The sequence below is a fragment of the Pezoporus flaviventris genome, unplaced genomic scaffold, assembly GCF_033815535.1.
Source record: "Pezoporus flaviventris isolate CSIRO_AGI_PZ_B2104156 unplaced genomic scaffold, CSIRO_AGI_Pfla_v1 ptg000059l, whole genome shotgun sequence".
NCBI classification, from domain to species: domain Eukaryota; kingdom Metazoa; phylum Chordata; class Aves; order Psittaciformes; family Psittacidae; genus Pezoporus; species Pezoporus flaviventris.
The window spans coordinates 1442704-1464647 of record NW_026892607.1 but is presented as its reverse complement, the minus strand read 5'-3'; the positions used below and the strand labels follow the sequence as shown (position 1 = coordinate 1464647).

The 21944-nt window shown below is 50.2% G+C and overlaps 2 protein-coding genes across 3 annotated transcripts; one reads left to right on the top strand and one right to left on the bottom strand.

Annotated features, from left to right (window-relative positions):
• Nucleotides 1-3106: 3106 nt before the first annotated feature.
• LOC133277638 (VWFA and cache domain-containing protein 1-like) lies at nucleotides 3107-9694 on the bottom strand. The gene is made up of 5 exons (XM_061469667.1): nucleotides 9538-9694; nucleotides 8844-9005; nucleotides 7950-8027; nucleotides 6999-7100; nucleotides 3107-4771 (listed from the first exon to the last, which is right to left on the bottom strand). Exons 1-5 carry the CDS (start codon nucleotides 9653-9655, stop codon nucleotides 4533-4535), a joined length of 699 nt encoding a protein of 232 aa, XP_061325651.1. The 5' UTR covers nucleotides 9656-9694; the 3' UTR covers nucleotides 3107-4532.
• Nucleotides 9695-16305: 6611 nt separating this feature from the next.
• Nucleotides 16306-18105, top strand: LOC133277611 (zinc finger protein 541-like). 2 transcript variants are annotated; one of them, XM_061469594.1, is made up of 4 exons: nucleotides 16306-16463; nucleotides 16839-17168; nucleotides 17454-17529; nucleotides 17669-18105. In XM_061469594.1, the coding sequence occupies exons 2-4, from the start codon at nucleotides 17133-17135 to the stop codon at nucleotides 17860-17862; spliced, it is 306 nt and encodes a 101-aa protein (XP_061325578.1). In that variant the 5' UTR covers nucleotides 16306-16463; nucleotides 16839-17132; the 3' UTR covers nucleotides 17863-18105. The 2 variants fall into 2 exon arrangements, with proteins under 2 accessions (XP_061325578.1, XP_061325577.1); XM_061469593.1 differs by lacking the exons at nucleotides 17454-17529; nucleotides 17669-18105 and having other exon boundaries at nucleotides 16839-17190.
• The last annotated feature ends 3839 nt before the right edge of the window (nucleotides 18106-21944 follow it).

The window sequence follows — 21944 nt, the reverse complement described above, 5'->3', positions numbered from 1 at the left end:
GGCATTGCTATGGACTGTCTCTTTCAGATGGGCATGGAATGGTGCTGCATTACAGCGAAAGCCTTGGTTACATGGAGAGGAGCTGATGATTTGAAGGCAACGCGTGTACTTGAGACGTTTCTTTTCCTTTGGCATGTTCTTAGCTGAGCTGTTTACTGCACATCTCACTGGAGGATGAGGCAGATGTGCAAAGTCCACGTGCCTCTTTGTAAGCTCCTGTTCACACCGGGCTGGAGAGGAATTCCTGCCAGTTCAAGCTCTTCCCAGGCAGAGGCTCTGCATTACTCCAGCCTCAAAGAGCACCAGCCAAAGCAGGCACCGTCTATCAGCGGGGCAGAAGCAGGGAAGCAGCCGGCTTTTCCACCGCTCAAACCAGCAGCGTTCCTGCGCATGCCCTGGCAAAGACACCAGTTATGTTTGGCACCTCACTAACAAGGCAGGGGTTGGAGGACTTCACTCTTGGACTTGAGCGTCTGAATTCCATGGTAGCCTTGGCTTCAGACCTGCAAGTCCTTGTGGGCCAAGGTCCTTCCGTGACTCAGTGCGGAGCACATAAAGCAGGGAAAATAATTCCCTCTCATCTGTGAGTGCAGCTATGAGCACTGCAAACGAATCTGCGCTCGCATGCAGCCTCCTGGGTTACCTGCACTCCCTGCACTCCATCCAGGGCTTCTCCATCCTGGTTTCTTACCCCTTTGCCATGTTTGCTGCCAGCTCACTCCCGTAATTTGTACCCCGACAAACACGTTCTCTCCTCATCTCCATTTCTGGGTCACTTCACAGAATAAAGCCTTCGAGAGCCAGAGAGCTCCTTTTGACCACTTATAGTCACAGCCAGCGCTGCGCATGGGAACACCTCATGAATTCTCATCTGGCTTCCCCGCCGGTGCCAAGGGCAAGGGGAAAGATAATATTTCACGGCTTAAGTGGCCTTATAAAACATTCATGGGCAAACTGCAACTTCTGCTGCTGCCCAGATCACATTTGTATCACAGCAAGAGCATAAACACATTAAAAACCCTCTCAGTTCATGTTCAGGCAATATCCTGTGAACGGGGAAACAGCTTCTAGCCCTGGGCAGGCCACAGGGGTTACCTGCATGGAGGAGAAATCAATGCACTTCACAGCGCTCAAAGACCGGCAGCGTCGGGGCAATGGAACATCAGCAGACAGGAGCCAAAGGATACACTTGTTTTCATTGCAGAACAGCTTCTTCTGGAAGGATGAAGGGAAACCGTCAGCTTGAATGAAATCGCTGGGAAATGAATGGCCCCGAACCCAAAGAGATACAGGGAAGGAGGATACAGGGTACAAGTGGAAGGCAGGCAGCTGGCTGCTCATCTTGCTCCTCTGTCACCACAGTAAAACAATGAGGGAGGGAAGGCCCTGGCAGCACCATGCACAATAATAATGGAAGAGCTGTCAAGCGGCCTCTTGGAAACTTGGATTACATCCATTACCAGGTCTGGTTTTAAACAAACAACAGTATCTTTACCAGCATTACAATTATTTCTGCTAGGAAGAGCTGGCAGCACCTGGAATGATGGTTTGGTACACCTCTACATCTGTGTTTGCCACCTAATTCTTCCTTACAGCAGGAGCTTTGGCTTTTCCCACTGCTTCAGGTATAAGCAAGATTGCCCAGAACCCATGAATCCTTGAATGCACAGCTCCTCTGGGCACCCTGTGCCAGCGCCTCAGCACCCTCACAGGGAAGAGCTCCTGCCTAAGAGCTCATCTCAGTCTCCCCTCTGGCAGGTCAAAGCCATTCCCCTTGGCCTGTCCCTACATCCCTTGTCCCAAGCCCCTCTCCAGCTTTCCTGCAGCCCCTTCAGGCACTGGAGCTGCTCTCAGGTCTCCCCTTCAGGAGCCTTCTCTTCTCCAGGCTGACCCAGCCCAGCTCTCTCAGCCTGGCTCCAGAGCACAGCTCTATCTCCGTGGCCTTCTCTGCACTCACGTGAGCAGGTCCAGGTCCCTTTTGTGTTGGGAGCCCCAGACTTGCTTCTCACTACAAACACGCTCCACAGCCTTCTCTGGTTTAAACGAATGCCAGAAGCAGCACAGATCTGCACAGCCAAGTGCAGATCAAGCCAAAGCTGTGCTTTCCTTTACTCCTCTTGACATTATTGTATATGCAAGGGAACTAATCTGCTATCGCTGGACATGAACTTCAACCACGGAGCAAAGAACTGCTGCTGCCGAGCGAGATCCTTCATATACACATCGAGATGGGGAAAACACAACTCACATTCCACTTTGCAAGTCAGTGACTCCCAGAGACGCTTTTGCCATGTGATAACAGCTTCTGGCTGAATTCCAGCTTCCCCATTGCATTCCCAGAGACCAAAGAAAGGCCTGGCTGGAATTCCAAATGGGATTTACCTCTGAATTTTAGTGAGAACACGTGTACAGCTGCTATAGGGCTAGGAAATAGAAACAGCAAAGCCTCTCCTTCCGTGTTCCGCACAAACCGGTGCGAGGACTTCCACAGAGCTGAACAGTTTCCACACTGAAAGCTCTTTTCCCTTCGTGCTTTAGAATCCTGCTTCTTGGCTGCATCCGTTGTTCTTTGGGCAAGCAGTGCCATTAAAATCATGCACTTTCTTCTGCAGGCAAACCTGACAGAACAGCCCCTTTGTCCAGTGCCCAACCCCCAGCAGGAGTTTGCATTCGGTATCAGGAATTCCAGCGAGTCGGGTCTAGGGATTGACACAGAAGCGGTTCCAGGGCATCAGGCTCAGACCTTTGAGAGCACAAAGCAGTGCTTAATAGATTTCTCCAGCTGTCTGCTCAGCAAAACCCACATCCCAGTCCTACACAAACACAGCAGAATGGCAAATCCACTTCCACATAAGGAGAAACCCACAAATTATTGGCTTGGGGGAGTCTAGGCGGTGGCTGAGCGCTTCCAGCAACAATCACTGCCCATCTAATGACCATATGCTAAAGAAATAACTCCGTAACAGCTCCATAGTGTCACTTAAAGTTTAGATCTGTGGACACAAACTATAGGAATCTGACCAAATATTTCCTGTTAGAGCACACATTCAGGCAGAAAATGAAAGGAAACTCAGACTATTTCACTCTAGCCACTTAGCCTCAGAACTATACTTTATGTACAGTTTATTTCACTAGAGATTTCATTTTATACACAGTATAAAGGGGTATCCTGATATCACACATATAGTTATTGACTGTACTGTTTAAGAACCAATTGTTTGTACAGAATACAGTATTAAGTACCATATTAATTAAAACAAGTGATCTTGAAAAGGAACCGACATATAAATGGATGTTTATCCTAGGCACAGTGCAAGAATGGGTTTTAGAGCATTGTAAGCCCAACACGTGAGTCTAAAATACAACACTGTGATGTGAATTAATTCATAGCCAGGATGCCCTGTGTTGTAGACAAATCCATCTTGGTCTGAACCAGCAAGCAGCGTTAAAATTCCAGACAAACAGCAGCAGCTTATCATTAGGGTTTGAAAAGGAGATCTTCCACAGTAACCCAAGCGTTAAACCCCACTGGTTTATCCCTACTTCTGATCATGACAGTGTCCTAAGGAAACAGAAGAATGGCCCAGACTGCACTTGGAATTATCTGCTAACTAATGCTAAGGAAATTCATTGTTACTTCCACAGAGGAAACCTTTAAGGATGCTCGAAGAGGTCAAGATGGAGAGGTTTATGGGCAGGATTTTAGTAATGGAGCAGAGGATTTCTCCCCTGCAAATAGGCAGAAAATACCGTAATATAAATCAGTTGTGATATTTACAGAAAACAAGTGTGGAAAAGCAAGCATTCCTCATGTAAACACGTCAGAAAGGACTTCTTCATGTTCCCCTTTGCAGAGGGGGGCAGTGGATGAGTATCAGCTAATGAGAAACAGATGTCTTCCTCAGAAGAACCACTTCACCATCACAGAATATATGTGGCAGTCATTGAGAATTGCTAACATGTCTTCTCCCTTCCCTCCCCCCAAGAGTTTCCAGTTCAATAAATAGTAGAAAAATAATCCTTTCCTTAAAAATCTTGAGCTGCGTTGTCCCAGGTTCCATGCAGCAACCGGAGCAGGGTCCTTTCGACGTGCCAAAGGAACTGCAGTGAAACCAAGAGCCTTCCCCTCCCCGTGCCTCTATCTGGCACTTCTTTAGGCTTCAGCTGCACAGATTCCTGCTCTTCCAGTTAAGGAAACCAAATCATCTCTGGCTCTTCCCCGCTCTCTCCTCTTGGCTCAGCAGGACGGGGCTTCCAAAGCTTCAGCTGCTCTATAAACTCACGGTCCCTTTCTGCAGGTCTGACGTTCCTCCTGCTCCACCTTATTAAAGGTGATGGCAGGTCCATCCATCCAACCCATTTCCCTCCCGTTCCAGAGCCAGCCTTACATTTGTACAAATGTAAAGCTCTTATTCCTAACAGTTTACTTGGGAAGTCAGTGAAATCAGCCCTGGGGAAAAGCACAGGAACAGAGCTGCCCGTGGCTGCATGGATCACGGCTCAGGAGTGAACGCTCCTTTCCTCGCTGTCCGTCAGCATTCCGCATCCACAGTGTGTACCGTGACTGCAGCCTGCAAGTGGTGGCTGTGGTGGAGAGTTGGGTGGTGCAACCGGTAGTGGTGAAACTTGTGACTCAGCAGGGCAGCTGTTTGAGGGGGGGTGTCCAGGTCCAAGTCTTCCTCGTGGTTTCCAACATCCACACCAGCCGACAGCGGGTCGTTATTGCACGGAGGGTTTTCACTGTCCTCCTGAGGGCTCATCGTGCTGTAGCCTAGGAAAGAAACCAGCAGGACTAAGAAGCTGAAACAAGAATAAGAGCTCAATGTTTCACCCAGAGGAGCTGTGGCTGCCCCAGCCCTGGCAGTGTTCAAGGCCAGCTTGGACACAGGGGCTTGGAGCAAGTTTTTTCATTAACAGAAAAAGAAACAAACAAACCCATCCTCTCCTCTAAGTTCCCAACAGATCCCTTTCCCTGGCACCGTTATCAGCTCTGGGGACCTGTGGTCTGTAGATGATCTTTCGAGGTCCCTTCCAATCTCTAGCATACTGTGATACTGTGATACTGTGAAACAATGGCTTTCCTAGGAAGGAGCCCCAGCTCTTGGAGCTGGAAACAACAAAACTTCTTCACATCATCTTGCTGCACAATCACAGCATTACACCTTTAAAAGGTGCACGGTGCAGTGAACTCGAGGCTGTCCCTTGGCTAAAGCAGCTGCTGCTGGAGTCTGAGAAGGTAAAACCCCCAAGAGGAGCTGCCTGTGGGAGCAATGAGAGGCTGCACTCAGTGGGATATCCTCAGGAAAGGATGCCAGCGGCCAGCTCACACCCAACCCTCACAGGACAGGATCCTGCTCTCTCAGCGAGGAAGCCATCTCCCAGCAGGGCCCCTGATCCCTCTTCTTGAAGCAGGTGCTGGGAGTTACTCTGAGATGACCACGAGATGTGGATTTACCACTGAAACCACCTGTTACCACTCCAATCCAGCTGGCAGCACAAACAAACCCACCTCAGTGCTTCTGAGTGCAAAAACACAAGCTAGAAATGAAAAAGACCTTCTCTGAATTCACAGAATCATCCTTCTTGGGAACCTTTGGCTATAGCTGAAAACCCACCAGGGCTCCTGAGCATCTCGGTCAGGTTTCCAGCCTGAGACCCCTAAAAGAAGCGCGTTATAAATATCACGCTGAGGACCCAAAGCTGGTTCTCGTTTCCCATGCTCTGAGGCCTGGTTTCAGGCTGGCAGACAGGACCTGAGGAAGACGACTCGGCAGCCCTTTGAAGAAGATGGAATGACAGGAACTAAAATTAGAAGGGCACGTTTCAGGAAGAGGTGGGCAGTTCCCTGCTGACCCTGACGTGGTGACTCCAGAGGTGGCAAGGATTTGCTAGGACTACAAGTAATGGAGCAAAAGGAGCACGAGCCTAACAAATCTGCCTCCACACAGGTCATCTGGCCCCAAATCGGGGTAATTCCTCCTAGAGCAAGACTGTCTCTCAGACATCTGCTCATCCCCATTCCAAAGCTTTGGCCTTTACATTTCCTGTACCTCAGCAATTCCATTAATGCAACCAGAGTCTTAATAACTGAAGAGCTCTGCTGTAGCATACCCAGCCACAACATGCAGCTAAGAGCTGACATCTGTCACACACCGCCTTGTCCAACCCTCCTCTTAATTTATATTAAGCCTCCTGACTCAGCAGCATTACACCCTTCTGGCAGCTTCCAGGGTTTAAGGAGACTTGGTCTCAGGGCACAAGAGACACAGCAACGCTCCCTGAACCTAAGCAGGGTTGAAGTGTGCACGTGGCAAACACGCATGGCTGAACACCCTTCACTGCTATGCATGTACACAGTTCACGTTGATCATTGCTTGCTTAAAGGTGATGTAAGATGTCCTCTGTGGTGATGGCATGGACTGCAATAGATGGGCAATATACATGGACTGCAATCATGTGCAATAGAAAGGCTAAGGAGGCACCTGACACAATCAGTCTCTAAATCCACCCTTATCTTACCCAGAAATTCAGGCATCCAGCACATGTTGCTGGAGTTTTCTGGAAGATGCACATGTCACGTCAAAGAGAAGGGCAGCAGAGATGCTGATGTGCCTGCAAGGGATTTGCCTTCCCTCTTTAAGTAGGAGATTTCCATTATCCCAGCTGAACATTTAGATTGCTAGGGCTGGTGATGCAAAATGAACGTGGCAGCTGCAGACCCTCTCTGTGGGTCTGAATTCTGGTGACCCAGCGAAGCTGCCTGAACCCAAAATCAGACATGGGGAGCAGGGCACTGAGCTGCTGCTGTACAGACCCAGCACCCTCAGCAGCCTGTCCCATCTGCTGGAGGGTGTCAGCACTGTCCAACTGTGAAGCAATAAGGAGCAAAGGTTTTTGGGTTGGTTTTGGCAGCCTCATCTGCAACGTGCCAGACACCTGAAGGGGAGCGAGGGAGCGCAGTCATTAACCTGGGGCCAGGGCAGCGCCTCAGCTCTTACCGTGGTCGCTCTCCGTCCCCGACCGCCCCCAGTACCGGCGCCTGCGTTCCGGGCTGTGGGCATGCCGCTCCATCACCGCTGCTATGAACCGGGTGTTGCTGACTGCGAGAGAGGAACAGACACAACTGGTTGTGAAGGGAGGGCTGGCCCTGGCTTGTAGCAGTGGGATAATCAGCACAGGGAGAGGCTTTCTGCAAACTCATTCTGCTCAAATACTGGTTCATAGAAGAAGATTGGCGAGAGACAGCGGAGGAGGAGTAAAACGAAGGTGTTTAAGTGTGGAGCAGATCAAGACTCAGTCAAACCCGCTCACCTCACCTGCTTGCATTAATAGAAGTTACAGCATTACTGTGTCAACACTAAAGAACCTGCGGCGGCACTCAAAGCCTGCTCAGAATGAAACTGAGGAATTGGAGAAGCAGAGACCGAAGCCACGAAACTCAGGCACACTCATTGTTCAGTCCGAGTGCTGACACAGTTTCAAAGCGTGGGTATCACTTCAGCTCTCAGCGAGGGCCCAGAGACAAGGATCTGCTCTGTCCCTGCAGCTCTCCCAGTTCAGATACACCAGCTCCTCTTACAGTACGTCAGTACCTCGCTCAAAGTGCCGGTTTTCCTGACTGCTAAAGGAGTACGAGCACCCCAAATCAGTGCAAGTAAGATTTCCTGCCCCGTTTGTTGAACACGCACGCCAGACTTGGCCTCTGCTCTCCAAGGCAGAACAAAGGTGGGAGTTTTCCGCACCCTGCTCTGTCACAGTTCTCATTTCTCAGCTGATCAGAGCTGTTTCTGGAGGTGCTCCTGATGAGGGGCACACGGGGCAAACCCCCTTTGCACATAACCGAAGCTGAAAAGGAGTAAGTTTTCAGCACGACGCTCAGGGTGCACTGGAAGTTCAAGTCAGAACATGGTTCTGTCATTGTCTACTGCTCAGAGAGATTTGGTACTTACTGATTCCTCTGTCTTCGTGGCTGTCATCGTCTCTCTCGTCCCTATCATTTTCCAGGTTGGACATACGCACTGACATTTCTACACACCATTAAACACAGAAAAATGCAACTGTTAAAGAGAAAAATTGGGGATCATCTTACTAAGGGCTGTCACCCTGGGAGGACAGTGGAAGCACTTGGCGTGGCTGGGTGAGGAGCTGCAGTCCCCTTGAAAGGAACAGGCTTTGAAACGCCTGAGGAAAGCAAAGGGATACAAAACAGAGCTGGGCTATAAGCAGATAGGGAGGTCATCAGCCCTCATCACACTTCTCACCTCGGCAGCTACCAGTACCCTTTCTCCCAAACACACTTTTGTCTCTCAGACTCCAGTGGGTCTATCTTATCTACCCGTGTGTAAATAGTGCAGGGACATCACATGGACCAGAGGCAGAAACACCAGTAAAGAAACCACATCCTAAAGAGCCCAAGCAGAGAGGGTGTGAAAACTGTAACTGTCCCACGAGCTCCGCTCTTGTGCGGAAACAAACATAGGTCATGGGTGTGCCATGACAAGGGCCAGGAGGCTGTGAGGCTGGTTTCTTGTGTTAGCTCTAGGAAAAGCCTGCGTTCAGCTTCCGGACGAGAGCTGCGTGTTAAGGATTTCGGGTGGCAGCAGGCCCGGCAGCACCCAGGAGAGGGCAGCAATACACAGTGACCTGGATGGGAGCAGGCTGATGGAAGGGTTAGCTAAAGGGAAATGAAATGGGGTGAAGCACTGAAACAAAACCATGGAAAGAGGTTTGGGATATTTCTAGTTGGTTTTGTGTTGGGTTTTGTTTGCTTGGGTTTGGGTTTTGTTTTGTAGTTGGTTTAATTCCAAACCCTCCCATTTCTCTCTGCAGAGTTATCAGCTCACCCTGAGCAGCCAAAGGTGACATGTGCTGGTGACTCCTCCGATGGATCTGGTGCCGATACGCATACACTGCTAGGACAAGCACCATAATGCAGCCCATAATACCTCCAGCCACCGGGCCGACTGGTGCACTCTTGATCATGTTCAGAGTGATCACCTCATCCCCTACAACAAAAGGGACAAAACAGAGGGGAAAAAAAGCCATAAACGCTCTGTGGAAATATTTAAAGGAACATCTCTGAAAATTATCCACTCACAGGGTCCCAGCCTGGTTTGGTTTGGAAGGGACCTTAAAGCTCCTCCAGCTCCAACCCCTGCCAAGAGCAGGGACACCTTCCACTAGAGCAGCTTGCTCCAAGCCCCTGTGTCCAACCTGGCCTTGAACACTGCCAGGGATGGGGCAGCCACAGCTTCTCTGGGCACCCTGTGCCAGCGCCTCAGCACCCTCCCAGGGAAGAGCTTCTGCCTAAGAGCTCACCTCAGTCTCCCCTCGGGCAGCTTAAAGCCATTCCCCTTGTCCAAAGCCCTTCTCCCATTATATTTAGATCCCATATACATATATATATATATATATATATATATAAAATACTTATATAAGAATATATGCAGACACTTTATGAGAAGCATGCTCTGACACTGAAAGCTCATGTTACCGAGCACAGTTAAATGCAGCACCTATTCAGAAAGGCAGAGTTACCTATTGCTCCCAAGTCATCCACGTAGGGGCTCTTGGCTCCCACAATGCCACCGAAGCATTCCTTCTGAGGGGCACAGTAGGACTTATCCAGATGGGTCTTCCCATCGCTGTCGACCATACACCACTCACAGTCCAACACACCAAAGCAGTCCCTGAAAGTGAAAACCAAGACAAGACTTTATGTACTTTAAATGTTAACACTCCTTGTTTGACACAGCTCAGCCTATTTTAGAGTCGTGAGACAGAGGGAGGCCAAAATCATCCACGAGCCCTCACATACATAACGTTTGGCCACCAAACCCTTGTCATTCAACTGCTCAGGTACCACCAGGGAAGTTACGCAGGGAAGCTGCATCCTCAGCATGCATCTCCCAAGTCTGTTTGCTCTGTTTTTTCTCCTCCATCACTCAGCCTGAGCAAATCCTTCTTGTAACCCCTCCAGCAAGACATTCCTCAGCGTGGTGAGGTCTGACTGTGGTTCCACCCTTTCTCTGCAGTCCTTTGGAAGACAGAAGAAAGCATTTGGAAAGTCCGGTCTGAGCACGAGGTGTTCCAGCAATCTCAGCTCCCTGGAGACCTCTTTCAGCTAGCAAAAGAACAACCAGCCCTCGAGCTTCTCTGTGTAATGCTGGAGTGGACCAGAGAAGCAAGAAGCTAGAAATTGACAGGGAGCTACCATCTCTGATGTGTTCCCAAGTCACCACTGCCAAAGCACAGTCTGCATTCCACGAACGCTTCAGCCCGCACACATCTCCAGCAGGCAGACAAACTTCACAGCACCATCCATTTTGCTCAAAAGGAAGAATTTGTTGTCCTTTCAACAGCAAATCTTCCATTTGCAAAACCCTCAGTTCTCAGAGCCACAGAGTGTGACAGGAAGGCCATCTGGTTGCTGCTAATGGTGTCGTGCCACACAAATGGGAACCCTGGGGTCTTCTGTTTTTGTGCTGGAGCATAAAGTCACCACTGGTGTGGTGACATTCGTTCTGCTCCATCCTGCAGGGAGAAAACGCCTCAGGCATCGCACCGCGATGGGAACCCCGCCGTGCAGCTCGAACAGCAGCTCACCGCGGGGAAGGCTGCTCAGCCACCTTCCTCCTCCCACAGGAACACAGGGATTGCTCTGCTCTGCCTGGGACTGAGGAGAAAGCACTGGCAGAGCCTCCCTGCTCTCTTGGTACCCACCCCTTGACATTTCAGCCCTGGACAAGTCTCACATCTGTCCTCACACCCCACATCCAGCCCAGGAGGAGGAGAAGCTACAGCAAAGCGAGGTAGCCTGGCAGCGCTGGGTTAATGCGTGGACTCAATCTTAAAGGTCTTTTCCACCTAAACTGTTCTGTAACTCTTACAGCAAGCCTGGACCATCTAGGACTTGAAAAGGGAATGGACTAGAAACAGAAAGCAAAACTGCTCAGTGTCTTTTCTTGTCTGATGAGGAAAGATCCAGATAAAACCAAGGTCTCCTATCTTACTGATGACACAGAGATTTCACACTCGCCTTTCATAACCTCCTGCTTTAGCATTCCATTTTAACAGGGGGATCAATCACTCCTGTTTCACCCTCAGCCTTCCCATCCCTTCCTCTCCCTTTTCACCTCATCCCATGACTTTCCCCCATGTGATCTCAGGGAAACCACATCGGATCTGTGCCCCTATCCCGAAACCAGAGTGCTGCAAGGATTTAATCCCTGCTGGTTTGGGCATCTCCCGTTTCCATAGCTGCAGACAGCCACGCTGGGGAAGGCGAGATCAAGAGAATCGGTGCCTGCACAAGGGGGACAGGAGGAGGTTCATGTGACCACTCAGTGCTCCCAAAGAGCCCAGCGGGGTGGCAGCCTCCTGCCTGGGGCCGGCCAACACTTTAAAGGCTGGGATTCCCATGGCACTCTGCTGTGTAAAGCTCTGCCTACACAGAAACATGGAATGGGTTGCGTTGGAAGCGGCCTCAAAGATCACTTAGCTCCAACCCCCTGCCATTGGCTCATGGAGGCAGAGAGCAGCTATAACTTAAAGCAATCAGCTTCTCTAGATGGGACTGTGCACTTTAGGTATGCAAAGGAGTCATGAAAACTTGTAGCTGGAAAACGGGTGACTCCAGAGAGAAAAAGCTTCGTAGAGGTACATTAAAACCCCCAGATGCCTGCCAGACAGTTAGAAGAGCTGGCTCTTAGTACCTGTGTGCATGTACACAGAGCCTGTAAGCATCAGGTCCAGCTACGTTAGAATGGTCTAACAAAGCAGTTAACAATATGCTTGAAATTCCTCACTTAGAGAATGAGGAAACAGAATAAAGCATCTGACCCTGTTGACTCTTAGCAGTTTTTAACTGGCAGGGGGAAGGAACGCCAAACCAGAAACCCTCATTTTCTTTGGTACACCATAAAAACAGATTAAAAAATACCCAAACCAAACCAGAAAACAACTGCAGGACGACACAAAACCACTTCCCTTCCAGATTTCAGGTTTAAAAGCAAACAAAGAAACAACAATGCCCAAATCCTCTTACCAAGTTACTCCAGATCCAAACCAGAGCCTACCCCTGCTCCCCCATGCTTAGAGAGGAGCAGTTCAGTTCCACATAGTGCTAAATAAACTCAGACTACTTCTGCCTAGTGCTGTGCTATGAACTTCTGAGAAAAATACATCAAAAGTCGGTTTTAATAATCGTAGTTTTAATAATTAGAGCTAATACATCATCATGACATGCTCACAGGAACTAAATAGCAGAATGAAAACAAACAGAAGAGAATGGGAAGTGGGATCATTTAGTAAAGAACTGGGGGGGGGGTGCCCAGGATTTCACTGATGTCTAAATGAAGTTATCTTCTGGTTTTGTAATCCTGCAGCCTGACTGCTTGGCTGATGACAGCTTGGTCTTAAATAAAGTCCTCATCATCTTTATGAGCAGAACAGTCACAACTTTCAGTGGCTATCAGAGAACACACACTAAAAGGAGCAGAATCCCAGAACAAGAGAGCTTGGGAAGTAGCTCTGGGTCATCTGGTTAAAGAAAAGGAGAAGGAAAGGAAAAGGCTTTAGGTATTTCCTGCCTGGCAGCAGTTCCTCAGCTTACCTTAGTTTGTTTCCTCCGTCTTGGTTACAAACTGGTAGCAGGTCCATGAGGACTTTGTAGAAGTATCGCAGGGTGAAGTCAATGCCCATCACTGCCACTGAATGCCCCGAAGACATGTGAGCACTGCAGGGAGAGGAGGAAGAAAGGAAGCGGCTTTCATGGCTCTATTAATAATGGATATTTTAATTACTCAGTTCCCTACCTGACCTGGGACTGCCTTCCTTGCTGTATAAAGAACCAGCTCGAACCCACACCTCCATGCTGAAGCTCAGTTCACCCCCTTTGTGTTTACATCACTGAAGCCTAAAACAGTTTGGGTTGGAAGGGACCTTAAAACTCATCCAGTTCCAACCCCTGGCACAGGACCAGGAACTAACCCATCTCCCCACGGGCTCTTCTCCCTCCACTCTTACAGACACCCCACCACCTACAGACAGTTGATATTTAGCAACAGCCATTAGGGTTAAAACTCCCCACCGACACAAGTCAATGTAGGATGCGGCATCTACATCTCTAGGCCCCGAATCCCCACCGCCTCACTGTGGTTGTGTTCTGCACTGCTCCTCTTTGCTCAGTCCCCAGCGTTGGGACCCGAGTATGAAGCTGCCATAGACCTGTTGCTAAATCCCTAAAATCCCACAGCGTAGGAGGGATTATGAATTTCAGACCCAAAACACAGGACAACAATATTGATTAGGGCAGGTTAGGAAGTGCCTCTGTTAGGTGGTGGTGTGCAGGAGCCTGAGGCTGGACCCAATGATGAGGGAATCTGTCACTAGGTTTCTAACATCCAACCTCTCAACTTCTGCTTCCTGCAGCACTGGGATGGCACGGCCAGACCAAGCTACCTCTCATCCCTGAAGGATGCACAATGATCAGCTCGTCCTCAAATCCCCTGGTGTGCTGTTGTGCACCTCTGTGAGCCTTATGTTAATGGCAGAGGAGACACCTTTGACTTGCTGCTTCTTAAAATACTCTTCTAAATCATTTTATCTCTGAATCTGGGAAGGAAAATGCTGAGAAAAAGAAGATAGCGAATGGCACAGCTGGGCCACACAAAGCAGAGGCTGCTGGCAGTCCCTCAGCATATAAAACCAACTCTGTTTACTGGACTGGAGCTTGGTGGCTTTTAAGGAGGCGCAGTGAAGATGCAGACAAATCTGATTTGTAGATTTACAAATACAGATCCTAAAACCCTGCTTTAACTTGGTTTTCACATTACCCATTTCAGGGAGAAGGAACGGGAAGAGGATGACAGTGAAGCAGCACGGATACATTTAATTGTATATGGCAAGGCATCAAGCTATGAAGTTACTGCTCTGTCCCAACAGGGAAGAAGCCAACAGGAAAAAATGAAGGTGATGTTTACTGTCTACTCTTTATACAGCCTCATTCTTTCTCTAGACCACCATGATGACCCCTACTCATCTTTTGCCTCAGTTTTCAAACTGCAAAAGACACAAATATTGTAAACTGCAGTGATTTCTAGCCTTAGACAAACATTTAAAAGGATTTCATGTAAAGAAACCCAAAGCGTCACCAAGGACAGCATCCAAAGAGATTTCCAGTTACCCCCAGGAGCTTCCAAAGGCTCTTGAGGTGTTCCCAACTACTCCACTTGCCCTCAGGGTCCCTTAGGAGGGTTCTCACTTAAGCCCAGTTGCCCCCAGCAGGGTTCTGGGTTGCCATCAGGGATTTCCAGTAGCCCCCAGTGGCACCCAGAGATTCTCAAGGGGTTCCCAGTTACTCTCAGTTGCCCCCAGAAAGCTTCTCAGTACATCTGGGGGTGCCCAGTTACTCCCAGTTACACCCAGAGGCTCTCGAGGGGCTCCAAGTTGCGCCAAGTTGAACCCCACAGGTTTTGGGTTGCCCTCAGGGGGTCCCAGTATCCCCCAGGGGCTCCCTATTGCTCCCAGCTCTCCAAACGGTATCTCAGGTATCACCCATGATGACCACAGGGACAATGGGACCATGGGGACATGGTGTGGCACGTGGGGACACAGTGTACGCACAATCCTTCGCTGCTTATTCCTGCACCTGAGCACTGTGGGATGGAAAACCAAGAGTAAGGAGTCAGTGTGAGCAAGATTCCTGTTCGGGGCTCTCGCTAGCTCCCATCGTGCTCAGAGGAGCTTTACTTGCTGCAGCAGTGCTTGTCATCCCCATTCATGGGGAACCAACGGGAAAGGACTTAAAGTTTGTGCATCAGCGTTCACCATGTCCGAGTGCTCGAGCACACGGAACCCAGCGGAACCCCCACAGAACCCCATTGAACCTCCATAGAACCCAGGGGAACTCTCACGGAAGCTCTATGGAACCTCATGGAACCCCCATGAAACCCCATAGAACCCAACGGAACCAAACTCTCGCGGAACCCAACGGAACACAACAGAACCCGTCACCTGGCAACGGGAGACTATAAATGCCCCGCAGAGCACAAGCTGCCAGGGCGAGAGACAAGAGAAGCTGCCCTGCGAGAGAGCAGAAAGAGGTGGGTGCCCATCCCATCCTTCGGGGGTTACAGGAATGACCCAGAACACCTCAAGCAGCCTCACCGGAGCCGCTGCATTGGTCAGTGCCGTGCAAGTGCCGCTGGCTCAGCCGCAGCCAAGAGCTCCGGGGCCTGAAAGCCTGGGATCTGCCTTGACTCTTTTAGGGAGAGCAAGGGCCTGTGGGGAGGGGACAGGGGGGAATGGCTTTAACCTGCCAGAGGGGAGGCTGAGGTGAAACCTGAGGCAGAAGTTCTTCCCTGGGAGGCTGGCGGACACCAAAACGGGTTGAACGCAGAAGCTGGGCCTGCCCCATCCCTGCACTAGTGGAAGGTGTCCCTGCCTCCTGCTTGCAACTGGATGAGCTCTAAGGTCCCTTCCAACCCAAGCCGTTCCATGATCCCCAATCCCCCAAATCACACCCAAATCACCCACTGACAGGGACTTGCTGGTACTTTCTACAGTAACGCAGGCGCTGAGAAAGGTGACGCTGGGTGCATGGACACAAGGATGCAGGATGGGCACGAAACCTAGGGAAAAACATGGCATTTTCCTGGGCACTTGGACTTTTCCAGTGCCACTTGAGGAATTCCTAGGCCATTTCAGAATTTCATAGAGTCATAGAATAGGGTTGGAAAGGACCTTAAGCTCATCCAGTTCCAAGTCCCCTGCCATGGGCAGGGACACCTCACACTAAACCAGGTCACCCGAGGCTCTGTCCAACCTGCCCCTGAACACCGCCAGGGATGGAGCATTCACAGCTTCCCTGGGCAACCCATTCCAGTGCCTCACCACCCTCACAGGAAAGAATCGACTGGGTTTATTATGCTTCCAGCACTCAGAGGCCATCCCAAGCTTGCTCTCTGTGTTCGCAGGCACCTCCAAGTTGTTCCACTCCTTTCCTGCCATGAGCAGGGATTCAATGGTTTATTTGGATTTGTTTTGTCTAGGTGTCCTGTGTGAGAAAGAGCCCCAGTGACCATAAGAACAGCCTTCCTCTTCCTCCTCCAAAGCCACGAGCGATTCCATCCAGCTCTTTGGGGCTGTGTTAGGTAAGAAAACCCTCATGCCTGCGCTCAACGGGTAGTAGGACGGGAGGGGGCTCCACAGACCTGTGGTCGTGTCCCCCGAGGGGGGGACATCCGCGGGGTCCATCTCCTGAAGCTTCCAAGCACAAAGGGTGAAAGGAGGGAAATTTGGGGTGGCAGCTGGTGATTTGCAGTGGTGAGGATGTGCTGAAGGCTGCAGGCCCGTCTTGGCAGAAGGACTGCAATGTTGAGCGGGTTTTCCTCTCTTCCAGGTGGGATGGACTCCGGAGACTCTGGGCTCTGCCTGATGGAAGATGTCACCAGCACTGGGCCGTGAGTGATTGGACCGCACCAGGAATACCACAAACCTTAGGGAAAGGGGCGCTGAGGGAACCGCTGCTGTGGGGTCAGCGTGTGGTCGCTGCAAGTGCCACGGGCCGGGCAGGGCTCTCGGTGCCCACCGGCCACAATGACGTTGCCTCCAAACACCCGGGGCCGTTGCGGTGCAATCCCAGCTTTGGTCCCGAGCCCAGCACTGCAAAAACCATTCCCAGATGTCCTTTTCCATCCACGCTCGTGGCCTCAGCTCTTCTTTCCCCGCTCACTCTTAGGCTCGAAGCGAAGCTCCTGCCTCCGCTCAGGGTTTGAGGACAGTGATGCATCTCTTCACCTCTCGCCTTCCTCACCTCCTCTTTCTCCTTACTGCAGGCACATTAACATCGGCGCCCAGTATCAGGCAGAGATCCCAGAGTTTCGGGATCCCTCCCGCTTGCCAATGGAGGAGGAAGAGGACAAAGCCTGGCTCGTCTGGGACCCTTCAACACCGGATCGAGGTTTCTTTAACGCTTTTCTTCCAAAGAACCCCCGAGATGTTCCTCCCGTCACCCCCTTGTTTGCACAGAACCTTGACTTTCTCTTCCCGCTCTGCTTGCAGTGACCGAGCTCCTCAACCTAGCGAGGTCCAGCGACGTGCCGCGCGCCAAGACCACCTTAGAGCGTGCAATGCACTGCCTGCACGAGGCGCGCGGCAACGTCCTGGTAAGAGCGGCTCTTGGGGCGTCATTAACAACGCTCTGGGACGGCCTTTGTGTCCCTGGGGCGAGCTGGAGGCGCTCCCAGCTCTCTGCTCCATGCGCTGCAATCTGGGCTCTAAGCTCAAGGGACCGGTTCTTGGTGCCACAGCCGCGTTAAGGGCCGGTGGAGCATGGACCTGCCTCGGCATGGGAATCATTCCCACACCTTCCCGCAGCCCAGGAGATCCTGGAGCGCTCTCACCAAGCGCTGCCCGGGCTGAGCAATGTCTTTTTCCACTCACTTCCACAGGAGGCTCTGGAGCTGCTGCGCCAGGGGGGTCCCCAGCCAAATCAACACCATCCGCTGGCTGGCTACCATTATACAGGTAACCTCCAGCGTGGGGCTCTGGCCTTGCACAGCTGCTCTCTGAAGGAGCAGAGATGTCAATAGGGCACTGAGGAGCTGTGCCGACATCTCTCTGCCTGCGCTCATCTCCTCTTTCACACCTTGGGGATCCTTCCCAGGTATGGACACGTGGACCCCCCTGGAGCAGCAGCTCTTTGACATCGCCTTCCGCAAACACAAGACCGATTTCCACAAACTGCAGCAGGAGGTAAAGCCGCTGGATGCATTTGTTGTACGTGTGTGCCTTCAGGGTTTGCCTCCGCCATCGCCCTCACAGACTGCTTCTCTTCTGCTCACAACAGATTCCAACTAAGACCGTAGCGCAGTGCGTGGAATATTATTTTACTTGGAAGAAGAAGAGAAGACTCGGCCACAAAACTGTTCTGGTTAGGGGAGGAAAGACCAAAAGGCTGCTAGAGGAGCTGGAGGAGCCTGAACACAAGGTGCTCAGTTATTCCCCACTTGCAACTTTGGGGCAGCAAAGGGCGACTCCACTCCCGCCGCTCAAAATTACCCCAATTTTCTGCTGAGGTGCCTGTCCTCACCATCCCATTAAAGCATTTGGGCTCACTGGTGTTCAGAGGATCTCACCAGGGCAGGCTCGGCTTGACAGCTGCGTTTGTGCTGGATGGAACACGGTCCCATGTGCACGGGCCCTTCCCAGAGATTTGAAGATCCATTTCCCCTTCAGCTCTCCACCTGTTGGGAAGAGAAAGAACAAGAAGGAATATAGCAATAAACTCTCTCTGGTTTACAGACCGTTTGCAGCCCCAGGACGAGGCGCCGTGTTCTGCCCCATCAGAACCTACCACCAAAGGGGCAGAACCGGCGCCAGGCTCCACACCAGCCCAGCGGCGGCAGTGACGGGAGTGGATTTTCCTGCCCCGAATGCCACAGGTGACTCTGGATTTAGCTTCTTCTGGAAACGAGCTGATTTGGGATAAAATGGAAACTTCCGGAGTGGGGAGGCGGAGCTCAGGATTCCCCTCGCCCTTCCCATGCCTTCCCAACCACCTTCCACCCCCTCCATGCGCTTTGTTTAAACGCTGACCTGCCCAAATCCCCAGCAACAGAAACTCGGCAGCTTGGCTTCAGGCTGATGGGGGAATTGTCAAGAGGAATTACAAATCCCTGCGTGTTTTCGAATTTCCAGGCTCTTTAACACCACTCGGGGCAGGAACTCCCATCTCAAGATCCACCGCCGCCAGAAAAAACACCCCACTCCTGGGCTGAGCTCCTCCATCACCACTGAAATACCACCTGAGGGCAGCAGCCCCCCGGTAGTCTTAGGTCCCCTCCCATCCTTATTTCCCTAGTTCTTCTTATTGTTATTCTTGTTGATGCTATTGTTCCTGTTAGTCTAGCTCAGTTTTACATTATTCTTTAGGTGTTGTTATTGTTAGTTGTTGTTATTAGTAGCGATAGGATTTAGGTATACCTTAGGAGATAGTAATAGGATTAATGTGTGTTAGACAGAATTCTTCTTATTAAGATTAGTATTACGTTGACCTCCAGCTGTTATTATTATTTATTCTTATTATACCATCACACGTTATTGGTAAGTACTGGGGTTATCAGTACTACGCCCCTGGACGTCAGTCAATAAACTCTATCACACTCAAGTCTTTGGGTTTACCATTCTTACTGGGGGCAGGGGCTGGCAGTGGCGCTGACACTGAAATCCTCACCCCTGCACTATTCCCCATTCCTGTCCAGTGCCTGAGCACCAAAATCAGTCCAATGGAGTCTCGGCGTTCCCCATGGCAAAAATTCCCCAGGATGCGCTCCCACTGGTCAAAGTTGTGTAAAAACCATCTTCTGAAACAACAAAGCGCAGTCCCAGTGACTCTCAGTTTCCCCCAGAAAGGTTCTCAGAACATTTTGGGGGTCCTAATTACTCCCAGAGTCTTTTGAGGGGCTCCCTGTTACTCCCAGTTGACCCCCACAGGTTCCCAGTATCCCCCAGGGGTTCCCAGTATCCCCCAGGGGTTACCTCATTGCCTTCACAAGGCTCTGGCACGCTCCCAGTTCCCCTTAAGGGGCTTCCAGGCACCCCCAGGGCTTGCCTAGTGGTCCCAGGTCTCCAAAGCAGACCCAAATGAGAACTAAAGGCAGCAAGCACCACAAGCAGCCCTTGAAATGATCCTGACCATCCAGCTCCCTACAAGTACTGTCACCTCCTCCCTGCTGGATTATCCTGCTCAAGATTTTCAGAACATAACACACAAGGAAGCACCAACATGGAATCACTCAGCATATACAACCACAGAGCAAGTTAGAGATCCCCATCTGCCTCACTTGTCCAACCCAGATTCACCCCCCTGCAAGGGAAGGGCCAGCTCTGGTCACATGCAGACTTCTCATCCCATCTCCCAGCTCTGCCTGGAACACTTTGCTTCTGAGAACCGACAAGAAGAAACACCACAAAGCAGAACCACCCATCTGGAGCACTAAGGCAGGCAGGTATCAGAGGGTGAGACAGCACTGTAATGCCTAGAAATAGCCAAACCCACTTTTCCAGCATACGTGTGTGACTCATAAAACATGGCACTAGAATGAATTTCAAATGCCACATCAATGTTCAAACACAAGATTTTCTCTGTCCTTTCATAATGCTCAAACAATACACGTCTGGCTGCCAGAAAGTTGGCATTTAAGTTGCAAGGATATAACTAAAACCCCAGGCTTTTACCCAAAATGACAGAATAAAAATAGCAATCGCATTTTCAGTTTCTGTCAGGTGAGAATTTCCCCTCCTGTAGGGGCTGTGAATGGCTGCAGTTTGTTAGAGCTGCTGCAGCAAGGCTGGAGAGCGGCTACCTTCTCTCAACCGTTTCCATAGAGCAACACTCACTATGGGAGATAAAGCCCTTGTTACGAAGAACCGAATCTCTCTGCCCTTTCCCAAATCACAGCATTTGTGCAAGCATCTTAACCCAGACAAGTACTTTTGGGCTGCTGCTACCTACTCGAGTTGTAACTGAGCACGTCAGGGAGCGACATCAGTCAAAGAACAGAAACATGACTCCAACTTCAAAACCACAGAAAAATCCTTTCAAACAACCTGGCACAAACTTCCTTATGTACTGGGCACTGAAGAGGGTTAAATCTGAGCATACACCGGAAGAAGGTCTGCCACACTGAGAATTAAAACTCAGCACAGACAGAGGTGTCAATGAAACAAACCCAAATCACAGAACCCCAGACTGCCTCGTGGTGGAAGGAACTGAAAGCTCATCCAATTCCAACTGCCTGCCACAGGGACTTAGAAAATGGTTCTATTAGGACTTGTTAACATGTGTGTGTGTTTAACAACCACACGGTCTCCACTCTTTCTTTCTGCCGAAGGAGAACAAAGGACAGTGCTTAAACCATCTTCTCTGACATCGAGTTTGGTTACAGAATATGCAAGGCTTTCAGCGTTTTCCCTCCGCACTTTATCACCTCTCTTACAGACAGGGCAATAGAACCCAAAGGTTCTACAAAGATAAATGTAGACTTTGCCTCCACTGACAGAAACACTCCAGAAAAATCTTACTGACAGGAAAAGTTTCAGAGCGCTTCAGCAGACAGAACGAGGGAGGGGCACCCATGGATGGGGCTTATTTTAAAGAGACAGCCTTTATTTAAAGGACTTTGCTTTGCAGCTCTTACAAAGTAAACATTACAATACTTTTTCCCCCCACAAATAAATGAAAACATTTCAAATTTCAAAGGCAATCCCGTCGACTGATGGATATTTTGAAAGGCAAAAGAAATCTCCAACAGAAACAGGCAGCTCCATGAGAACGAGACTGCAAACATTCTGCTCTGTCACTCCAGCTCCTTAAGAAAAAGAAAACTAAGAAACAAAAAGGACGTTTTTCACCCAGGCTTTCCTTGACAGCAGTAAGGCAACTCCAGGAGATCTGAACGAGCTCCTTGGAGATTACAGATACTGCAACTGGCTGCTCCTCATGCTTTCTAACACCCAAAAGGTGCAACGATCCCTTAATCACAATCACATTTCATGCATTAAAAGAGAAAACTTCAATTACAGCTTTTAAAAATATTACTAATCGACTTCCCTATCATAAAAGGTTTGACATTTACAGTACTTGGAACCATTTCAGTTCTGGCTTCAAGCAATTTGCCACTTCAAGAGCTCCGCTCTGCAGCTCACAAACAGCACAACCCAACCAGGGGCAGCAAGAGTCGGTACAGTCAAAGTGCAAATCCCAATCGAGAGTGCAGAACTGCACTAGTTGTTTCCATCTCTAAAACAGAAATGAACAGGACGAGCTCTTATATCCTGCAGACAATACATTATAGTAAGCACAGGACAACGGGGGCACTGCACAATTTTAGCTGGTGTACCGGAGTTAAAACCTGTGCCTTTTCCCTCTTCCCCCTCAC

Bases quoted from the DNA above. Each gene is read 5' to 3' on its own strand.
- LOC133277611 (XM_061469593.1), top strand. From the start codon at position 16,375: ATGTTGAGCGGGTTTTCCTCTCTTCCAGGTGGGATGGACTCCGGAGAC. The intron at 16,464-16,838 runs GTGAGTGATTGG...TCCTTACTGCAG, and splicing joins GATGTCACCAGCACTGGGCC to GCACATTAACATCGGCGCCC.
- LOC133277638 (XM_061469667.1), bottom strand. From the start codon at position 9,655: ATGGTCGACAGCGATGGGAAGACCCATCTGGATAAGTCCTACTGTGCC. The intron at 9,006-9,537 runs GTAACTCTGCCT...CTTTTGTTGTAG, and splicing joins GGATGACTTGGGAGCAATAG to GGGATGAGGTGATCACTCTG. The intron at 7,101-7,949 runs GTAAGTACCAAA...CCTCTCTCGCAG, and splicing joins CCACGAAGACAGAGGAATCA to TCAGCAACACCCGGTTCATA.